The sequence below is a fragment of the Scardinius erythrophthalmus genome (assembly GCF_964197995.2).
Source record: "Scardinius erythrophthalmus genome assembly, chromosome: 17".
NCBI lineage: Eukaryota > Metazoa > Chordata > Actinopteri > Cypriniformes > Leuciscidae > Scardinius > Scardinius erythrophthalmus.
In genome coordinates this window covers 40,442,433-40,452,961 of record NC_138237.1, presented here as the reverse complement: position 1 = coordinate 40,452,961, position 10,529 = coordinate 40,442,433, and the positions used below count along the sequence as shown (strand labels likewise).

Genomic DNA, 10,529 nt, shown 5'->3' with positions numbered 1-10,529 from the left:
CTCAGGTGTGTTACTATAGTAAAGTTCCCCTGTTCTGACCCTCAGGTGTGTTACTATAGTAAAGTTCCCCTGTTCTGACCCTCAGGTGTGTTACTATAGTAAAGTTGTGTTACTATAGTAAAGTTCCCCTGTTCTGACCCCCAGGTGTGTTACTATAGTAAAGTTCCCCTGTTCTGACCCCCAGGTGTGTTACTATAGTAAAGTTCCCCTGTTCTGACCCTCAGGTGTGTTACTATAGTAAAGTTCCCCTGTTCTGACCCTCAGGTGTGTTACTATAGTACAGTTGTGTTACTATAGTAAAGTTCCCCTGTTCTGACCCCCAGGTGTGTTACTGTAGTAAAGTTCCCCTGTTCTGACCCCCAGGTGTGTTACTATAGTAAAGTTCCCCTGTTCTGACCCCCAGGTGTGTTACTATAGTAAAGTTCCCCTGTTCTGACCCTCAGGTGTGTTACTATAGTAAAGTTCCCCTGTTCTGACCCCCAGGTGTGTTACTATAGTAAAGTTCCCCTGTTCTGACCCCCAGGTGTGTCACTATAGTAAAGTTCCCCTGTTCTGACCCCCAGGTGTGTTACTATAGTAAAGTTCCCCTGTTCTGACCCCCAGGTGTGTTACTATAGTAAAGTTCCCCTGTTCTGACCCTCAGGTGTGTTACTATAGTACAGTTCCCCTGTTCTGACCCTCAGGTGTGTTACTATAGTAAAGTTCCCCTGTTCTGACCCCCAGGTGTGTTACTATAGTAAAGTTCCCCTGTTCTGACCCTCAGGTGTGTTACTATAGTAAAGTTCCCCTGTTCTGACCCCCAGGTGTGTTACTGTAGTAAAGTTCCCCTGTTCTGACCCTCAGGTGTGTTACTATAGTAAAGTTCCCCTGTTCTGACCCCCAGGTGTGTTACTATAGTAAAGTTCCCCTGTTCTGACCCCCAGGTGTGTTACTATAGTAAAGTTCCCCTGTTCTGACCCCCAGGTGTGTTACTATAGTAAAGTTCTCCTGTTCTGACCCTCAGGTGTGTTACTATAGTAAAGTTCCCCTGTTCTGACCCTCCGGTGTGTTACTATAGTAAAGTTCCCCTGTTCTGACCCTCAGGTGTGTTACTATAGTAAAGTTCCCCTGTTCTGACCCCCAGGTGTGTTACTATAGTAAAGTTCCCCTGTTCTGACCCCCAGGTGTGTTACTATAGTAAAGTTCCCCTGTTCTGACCCTCCGGTGTGTTACTATAGTAAAGTTCCCCTGTTCTTACCCTCAGGTGTGTTACTATAGTAAAGTTCCCCTGTTCTGACCCTCAGGTGTGTCACTATAGTAAAGTTCCCCTGTTCTGACCCCCAGGTGTGTTACTATAGTAAAGTTCCCCTGTTCTGACCCTCAGGTGTGTTACTATAGTAAAGTTCCCCTGTTCTGACCCTCAGGTGTGTCACTATAGTAAAGTTCCCCTGTTCTGACCCCCAGGTGTGTTACTATAGTAAAGTTCCCCTGTTCTGACCCTCAGGTGTGTCACTATAGTAAAGTCCCCCTGTTCTTACCCTCAGGTGTGTTACTATAGTACAGTTGTGTTACTATAGTAAAGTTCCCCTGTTCTGACCCCCAGGTGTGTTACTATAGTACAGTTGTGTTACTATAGTAAAGTTCCCCTGTTCTGACCCTCCGGTGTGTTACTATAGTAAAGTTCCCCTGTTCTGACCCCCAGGTGTGTTACTGTAGTACAGTTCCCCTGTTCTGACCCTCCGGTGTGTTACTATAGTAAAGTTCCCCTGTTCTGACCCCCAGGTGTGTTACTGTAGTAAAGTTCCCCTGTTCTGACCCCCAGGTGTGTTACTGTAGTACAGTTCCCCTGTTCTGACCCCCAGGTGTGTTACTGTAGTACAGTTCCCCTGTTCTGACCCCCAGGTGTGTTACTGTAGTACAGTTCCCCTGTTCTGACCCTCCGGTGTGTTACTATAGTAAAGTTCCCCTGTTCTGACCCTCCGGTGTGTTACTATAGTAAAGTTCCCCTGTTCTGACCCCCAGGTGTGTTACTGTAGTAAAGTTCCCCTGTTCTGACCCCCAGGTGTGTTACTGTAGTACAGTTCCCCTGTTCTGACCCCCAGGTGTGTTACTGTAGTACAGTTCCCCTGTTCTGACCCCCAGGTGTGTTACTGTAGTAAAGTTCCCCTGTTCTGACCCCCAGGTGTGTTACTGTAGTACAGTTCCCCTGTTCTGACCCTCCGGTGTGTTACTATAGTAAAGTTCCCCTGTTCTGACCCTCAGGTGTGTTACTGTAGTAAAGTTCCCCTGTTCTAACCCCCAGGTGTGTTACTATAGTAAAGTTCCCCTGTTCTGACCCCCAGGTGTGTTACTGTAGTAAAGTTCCCCTGTTCTGACCCTCAGGTGTGTTACTGTAGTAAAGTTCCCCTGTTCTGACCCCCAGGTGTGTTACTATAGTAAAGTTCCCCTGTTCTGACCCCCAGGTGTGTTACTGTAGTAAAGTTCCCCTGTTCTGACCCTCAGGTGTGTTACTGTAGTAAAGTTCCCCTGTTCTGACCCCCAGGTGTGTTACTATAGTACAGTTGTGTTACTATAGTAAAGTTCCCCTGTTCTGACCCTCCGGTGTGTTACTGTAGTAAAGTTCCCCTGTTCTGACCCTCCGGTGTGTTACTATAGTAAAGTTCCCCTGTTCTGACCCCCAGGTGTGTTACTGTAGTACAGTTCCCCTGTTCTGACCCTCCGGTGTGTTACTATAGTAAAGTTCCCCTGTTCTGACCCCCAGGTGTGTTACTGTAGTAAAGTTCCCCTGTTCTGACCCTCAGGTGTGTTACTGTAGTAAAGTTCCCCCGTTCTGACCCCCAGGTGTGTTACTATAGTACAGTTGTGTTACTATAGTAAAGTTCCCCTGTTCTGACCCTCCGGTGTGTTACTATAGTAAAGTTCCCCTGTTCTGACCCTCAGGTGTGTTACTTTAGTAAAGTTCCCCTGTTCTGACCCTCCGGTGTGTTACTATAGTAAAGTTCCCCTGTTCTAACCCCCAGGTGTGTTACTGTAGTAAAGTTCCCCTGTTCTGACCCCCAGGTGTGTTACTATAGTAAAGTTCCCCTGTTCTGACCCTTTGGTGTGTTACTATAGTAAAGTTCCCCTGTTCTAACCCCCAGGTGTATTACTGTAGTAAAGTTCCCCTGTTCTGACCCCCAGGTGTGTTACTATAGTACAGTTGTGTTACTATAGTAAAGTTCCCCTGTTCTGACCCCCAGGTGTGTTACTATAGTAAAGTTCCCCTGTTCTGACCCCCAGGTGTGTTACTATAGTAAAGTTCTCCTGTTCTGACCCTCAGGTGTGTTACTATAGTAAAGTTCCCCTGTTCTGACCCTCCGGTGTGTTACTATAGTAAAGTTCCCCTGTTCTGACCCCCAGGTGTGTTACTATAGTAAAGTTCCCCTGTTCTGACCCCCAGGTGTGTTACTATAGTAAAGTTCCCCTGTTCTGACCCCCAGGTGTGTTACTATAGTAAAGTTCCCCTGTTCTGACCCTCCGGTGTGTTACTATAGTAAAGTTCCCCTGTTCTTACCCTCAGGTGTGTTACTATAGTAAAGTTCCCCTGTTCTGACCCCCAGGTGTGTTACTATAGTAAAGTTCCCCTGTTCTGACCCCCAGGTGTGTTACTATAGTAAAGTTCCCCTGTTCTGACCCCCAGGTGTGTTACTATAGTAAAGTTCCCCTGTTCTGACCCTCCGGTGTGTTACTATAGTAAAGTTCCCCTGTTCTGACCCCCAGGTGTGTTACTATAGTAAAGTTCCCCTGTTCTGACCCTCAGGTGTGTTACTATAGTAAAGTTCCCCTGTTCTGACCCTCAGGTGTGTCACTATAGTAAAGTTCCCCTGTTCTGACCCCCAGGTGTGTTACTATAGTAAAGTTCCCCTGTTCTGACCCTCAGGTGTGTCACTATAGTAAAGTTCCCCTGTTCTTACCCTCAGGTGTGTTACTATAGTACAGTTGTGTTACTATAGTAAAGTTCCCCTGTTCTGACCCCCAGGTGTGTTACTATAGTACAGTTGTGTTACTATAGTAAAGTTCCCCTGTTCTGACCCCCAGGTGTGTTACTGTAGTAAAGTTCCCCTGTTCTGACCCCCAGGTGTGTTACTATAGTAAAGTTCCCCTGTTCTGACCCCCAGGTGTGTTACTGTAGTAAAGTTCCCCTGTTCTGACCCCCAGGTGTGTTACTGTAGTACAGTTGTGTTACTACAGTAAAGTTCCCCTGTTCTGACCCTCCGGTGTGTTACTATAGTAAAGTTCCCCTGTTCTGACCCCCAGGTGTGTTACTGTAGTACAGTTCCCCTGTTCTGACCCTCCGGTGTGTTACTATAGTAAAGTTCCCCTGTTCTGACCCCCAGGTGTGTTACTGTAGTAAAGTTCCCCTGTTCTGACCCCCAGGTGTGTTACTGTAGTACAGTTCCCCTGTTCTGACCCCCAGGTGTGTTACTGTAGTACAGTTCCCCTGTTCTGACCCCCAGGTGTGTTACTGTAGTACAGTTCCCCTGTTCTGACCCTCAGGTGTGTTACTGTAGTAAAGTTGCCCTGTTCTAACCCCCAGGTGTGTTACTATAGTAAAGTTCCCCTGTTCTGACCCCCAGGTGTGTTACTGTAGTAAAGTTCCCCTGTTCTAACCCCCAGGTGTGTTACTGTAGTAAAGTTCCCCTGTTCTGACCCCCAGGTGTGTTACTATAGTACAGTTGTGTTACTATAGTAAAGTTCCCCTGTTCTGACCCTCCGGTGTGTTACTATAGTAAAGTTCCCCTGTTCTGACCCCCAGGTGTGTTACTGTAGTACAGTTCCCCTGTTCTGACCCTCCGGTGTGTTACTATAGTAAAGTTCCCCTGTTCTGACCCCCAGGTGTGTTACTGTAGTAAAGTTCCCCTGTTCTGACCCCCAGGTGTGTTACTGTAGTACAGTTCCCCTGTTCTGACCCCCAGGTGTGTTACTATAGTACAGTTGTGTTACTATAGTAAAGTTCCCCTGTTCTGACCCCCAGGTGTGTTACTGTAGTAAAGTTCCCCTGTTCTGACCCCCAGGTGTGTTACTGTAGTACAGTTCCCCTGTTCTGACCCCCAGGTGTGTTACTATAGTAAAGTTCCCCTGTTCTGACCCTCCGGTGTGTTACTATAGTAAAGTTCCCCTGTTCTGACCCCCAGGTGTGTTACTATAGTAAAGTTCCCCTGTTCTGACCCCCAGGTGTGTTACTATAGTAAAGTTCCCCTGTTCTGACCCCCAGGTGTGTTACTATAGTAAAGTTCCCCTGTTCTGACCCTCAGGTGTGTTACTATAGTACAGTTCCCCTGTTCTGACCCCCAGGTGTGTTACTGTAGTACAGTTCCCCTGTTCTGACCCCCAGGTGTGTTACTGTAGTACAGTTCCCCTGTTCTGACCCCCAGGTGTGTTACTATAGTACAGTTCCCCTGTTCTGACCCCCAGGTGTGTTACTGTAGTACAGTTCCCCTGTTCTGACCCCCAGGTGTGTTACTATAGTAAAGTTCCCCTTTTCTGACCCTCAGGTGTGTTACTATAGTAAAGTTCCCCTGTTCTGACCCCCAGGTGTGTTACTGTAGTACAGTTCCCCTGTTCTGACCCCCAGGTGTGTTACTATAGTAAAGTTCCCCTGTTCTGACCCAGGTGTGTTACTATAGTACAGTTCCCCTGTTCTGACCCCCAGGTGTGTTACTATAGTAAAGTTCCCCTGTTCTGACCCCCAGGTGTGTTACTATAGTAAAGTTCCCCTGTTCTGACCCTCAGGTGTGTTACTATAGTACAGTTCCCCTGTTCTGACCCTCAGGTGTGTTACTGTAGTACAGTTCCCCTGTTCTGACCCCCAGGTGTGTTACTATAGTACAGTTGTGTTACTATAGTAAAGTTCCCCTGTTCTGACCCAGGTGTGTTACTATAGTACAGTTCCCCTGTTCTGACCCCCAGGTGTGTTACTATAGTAAAGTTCCCCTGTTCTGACCCCCAGGTGTGTTACTATAGTAAAGTTCCCCTGTTCTGACCCTCAGGTGTGTTACTATAGTACAGTTCCCCTGTTCTGACCCTCAGGTGTGTTACTGTAGTACAGTTCCCCTGTTCTGACCCCCAGGTGTGTTACTATAGTAAAGTTCCCCTGTTCTGACCCCCAGGTGTGTTACTATAGTAAAGTTCCCCTGTTCTGACCCCCAGGTGTGTTACTATAGTAAAGTTCCCCTGTTCTGACCCCCAGGTGTGTTACTATAGGAAAGTTCCCCTGTTCTGACCCCCAGGTGTGTTACTATAGTAAAGTTCCCCTGTTCTGACCCCCAGGTGTGTTACTATAGTAAAGTTCCCCTGTTCTGACCCTCAGGTGTGTTACTATAGTACAGTTCCCCTGTTCTGACCCCCAGGTGTGTTACTATAGTAAAGTTCCCCTGTTCTGACCCTCAGGTGTGTTACTATAGTAAAGTTCCCCTGTTCTGACCCTCAGGTGTGTTACTATAGTAAAGTTCCCCTCTTCTGACCCTCAGGTGTGTTACTATAGTAAAGTTCCCCTGTTCTGACCCTCAGGTGTGTTACTATAGTAAAGTTCCCCTCTTCTGACCCTCAGGTGTGTTACTATAGTAAAGTTCCCCTCTTCTGACCCCCAGGTGTGTTACTGTAGTAAAGTTCCCCTGTTCTGACCCCCAGGTGTGTTACTGTAGTAAAGTTCCCCTGTTCTGACCCCCAGGTGTGTTACTGTAGTAAAGTTCCCCTGTTCTGACCCCCAGGTGTGTTACTATAGTAAAGTTCCCCTCTTCTGACCCCCAGGTGTGTTACTATAGTAAAGTTCCCCTCTTCTGACCCTCAGGTGTGTTACTGTAGTACAGTTCCCCTGTTCTGACCCCCAGGTGTGTTACTATAGTAAAGTTCCCCTGTTCTGACCCTCAGGTGTGTTACTATAGTAAAGTTCCCCTGTTCTGACCCTCAGGTGTGTTACTATAGTAAAGTTCCCCTCTTCTGACCCTCAGGTGTGTTACTGTAGTACAGTTCCCCTGTTCTGACCCTCAGGTGTGTTACTATAGTAAAGTTCCCCTGTTCTGACCCTCCGGTGTGTTACTATAGTAAAGTTCCCCTGTTCTGACCCTCAGGTGTGTTACTATAGTAAAGTTCCCCTCTTCTGACCCTCAGGTGTGTTACTATAGTAAAGTTCCCCTCTTCTGACCCCCAGGTGTGTTACTATAGTAAAGTTCCCCTGTTCTGACCCTCAGGTGTGTTACTATAGTAAAGTTCCCCTGTTCTGACCCTCAGGTAGGGCTGGGCGATATGGCTGAAAACTGTATCACGATATAAGTGTTTCATATCGGTCGATATCGATAATTATTGAATTTTTTTATAACATATTTAAAATAAGGACCAGTCCAGGAGACAAATATATTACATTTAAAGATTTTTTTATTTTAAACTTAACCTACCTTTGATTATAATCCCATCAGTTATAAAGGCAGAAATGTCAACACGACCATGGAAAACTCAAAAGTCTAAAATCACAATGAACACTTAACAATTATCTCTTAACATTAAGGTGCAAAATTAAAGAATACGTAAGAAATGCTTTATAAAGGGGTGGGCGATATGGCAAAAATATAATATTACGATTTCTTTCTATAAATTCTATAAATCTATTTCTTTCTATTTTCTATAAATTATACATTGATACTTATTAAAGCTATTAATAAAGTTATTAGTCAAGAGCAGTGAGTGATTTTCTCTTTACATTTTGTTGTTTTATTAACATTAAAGGGATAGTTCTCCTAAAAATTCTAATTTTCATAATTTACTCTCTCACGTTGTTTTAAACTCGAATAAGTTTCTTTCTTCTGTTGAAAATAAAAGTTATTTGGAAGAATGACCAACAGTTGATGTACCCCAGTGACTTCCATAGTATATTTTTATGGAAGTCAATGGGGACCAGCTACTGTTTGGATACCCACATTCTTCAAAATATTAATATTAGAAAATATTAGATAATTTTTATTTTTGGGTGAACTATCCCTTTAAGGATAGTTTACTATTACTGTCTCTTTAAGAGCTGCGCGCGACGCGTCTATTATACACGCATTTGACAAACAGATTTTCTCTCAATTTTCTCAAGTTTGCTTTTACTTTAGACATATCCGACTAGTTTATGTAAACCTTGTGTGTATATAACAGTATTAGCAAAATAAGACTCGAAAGATAACTTAGTATTCAGGCGCTGGTAGACAGGCTTTTAGTGCATGTGAGCTTCACATGTATGCGCTGAGAAACGCACACGCTAGAACGCATCAGCACGCGAATAACAGAGAAACTGACGACGGTCTTGCATAATCTGCAGACGACATTGGTCTGACTACGGTCAGACTTTAAGTCAGGCGAGCTGACTTTTTCTGTTTTATCTAGTTACTAGAGAGTGAGTGCCTTTGTTCATGCAATCAAACTTGCTTTGCTGGTTGGTTCCAACGAAAAAAAAAATAAAAATTATCGAACGTTTTATCGAACACATTTTTTATTGATATTGATTAGGTGTCTATCGCGATACATATCGTTATCGTTTTATCGCCCAGCCCTACCCCCAGGTGTGTTACTGTAGTACAGTTCCCCTGTTCTGACCCCCAGGTGTGTTACTGTAGTACAGTTCCCCTGTTCTGACCCCCAGGTGTGTTACTATAGTAAAGTTCCCCTGTTCTGACCCTCAGGTGTGTTACTATAGTAAAGTTCCCCTGTTCTGACCCTCAGGTGTGTTACTGTAGTACAGTTCCCCTGTTCTGACCCCCAGGTGTGTTACTATAGTAAAGTTCCCCTGTTCTGACCCTCAGGTGTGTTACTATAGTAAAGTTCCCCTGTTCTGACCCTCAGGTGTGTTACTATAGTACAGTTCCCCTGTTCTGACCCTCAGGTGTGTTACTATAGTAAAGTTCCCCTGTTCTGACCCTCAGGTGTGTTACTATAGTACAGTTCCCCTGTTCTGACCCCCAGGTGTGTTACTATAGTAAAGTTCCCTTGTTCTGACCCTCAGGTGTGTTACTATAGTACAGTTCCCCTGTTCTGACCCCCAGGTGTGTTACTATAGTAAAGTTCCCCTGTTCTGACCCTCAGGTGTGTTACTATAGTAAAGTTCCCCTGTTCTGACCCCCAGGTGTGTTACTATAGTAAAGTTCCCCTGTTCTGACCCTCAGGTGTGTTACTATAGTAAAGTTCCCCTCTTCTGACCCTCAGGTGTGTTACTATAGTAAAGTTCCCCTGTTCTGACCCTCAGGTGTGTTACTATAGTAAAGTTCCCCTCTTCTGACCCCTAGGTGGAGAAGAAGAGCCAGGCGACGGTGTTGACCGCTGCTCTCCTGCTGTCCGGGATTCCCTCCGAGCTCATCAGCCGCTCCATGGACACCTACAGGAAGATGAGCCTCGTGTTCTCAGACCTGTGTGTGTACTTCTTCAGCTTCGTCATGTGTCACGAGCTGCTGCTGCTGTGTGGCTCTGACGGCTCCTGAGACACACACACACACACACACACACACACACACACACACACACTCCTATCCTGTGGCCATCACTGCTGTGAAACACACGTTTTCTGCAAGCCTGAGCTCCATCCGTCACGTTTACTGTCCTCCGTCTTCATCTCCAGTAGTTTCCTCAGTCAGTGGAGGTGAGGGTTAATGTCGACCGCTGCGAGACTAGTGAAGCGCTCGTCCAACCCAGCAGAGTTTAACAGATTCATGTATAACACTAAAATCATAAGAACTTGAAGCCTGTTTTTGCATCCTCTTATATCTGTAATCACTGTTTCAGTTTAATGTGATGTGGAGTGATGAATGATCCAGATCCGTCAGTCTCCTGTCGGACCAGCAGAACCAGCAGGGTTACGTCAGACTTCTGTTTTCTCTGTGTTTCTGAAGAAAAGCACATTCTCTGATTTGCCGTCGTTCAGCGTTGATGATGTGTTTTATTATTTCATGAGACTTTAGTATTATTGCGCTGCTCATAAACATGAGTTTACCGTAGATCTGCATGATCTATTGATTTCTGTTTGATTTACTGTAAATACAGTAATGTTTTGTCATTATGGTACAGATTATCACAGTTGTTTCTGATCATGTTTACATATTCCTGCAAAACTGATATTCTAATGTATATCTGTGTTTTTCACACTATTATGAGGCGAATTATGAGCTGTAATAATATCTTTGATTATACCAATAAACATAAACGTGTCCTTCTGACTGCTGTCCTCAGTTCTCTTTCCAACAATCGTTCGGTATCTCATTATGGGAACTCCTCAGGCATGACCAATGACACGACACCTGCCAACCTTAGCAGACCAATCGCTGCCGTGATCAGAGTCCCGCCTCCCTGTATATAAACCCTGCCGGTTCATCATTCTCCCTCTCTTCCCCGTGGAAGATTTTCAGAAGCTGTCCTCGGCAGATTTCGGGAATTATTTGCTTAACAGTTTTCAGATGAGCCGCAAGGTAACGTCCCTAACGCTATAGTTCCTTAAGTTGTTGAGTGACTCTGTCAATTAGAGTGAGATAACTAACGCGTCAGGGCAA

General features: G+C 45.2%; 1 protein-coding gene across 4 annotated transcripts in view; it reads left to right on the top strand.

Moving 5' to 3' along the window:
• The window catches only part of camlg (calcium modulating ligand), a 21,593-nt gene extending 11,393 nt beyond the window's left edge, over window positions 1-10,200 (top strand). For 2 of the 4 annotated variants that reach the window (XM_081391026.1, XM_081391025.1), the window contains exon 4: window positions 9,276-10,198. In XM_081391026.1, coding sequence (XP_081247152.1) covers window positions 9,276-9,467 — 192 coding nt within the window. In that variant the 3' untranslated portion in view covers window positions 9,468-10,198. Of the gene's footprint in view, window positions 1-9,275 lie in introns of all 4 variants that reach the window. The other 2 variants (XR_014031961.1, XR_014031962.1) reach the window with 2 other exon arrangements.
• The last annotated feature ends 329 nt before the right edge of the window (window positions 10,201-10,529 follow it).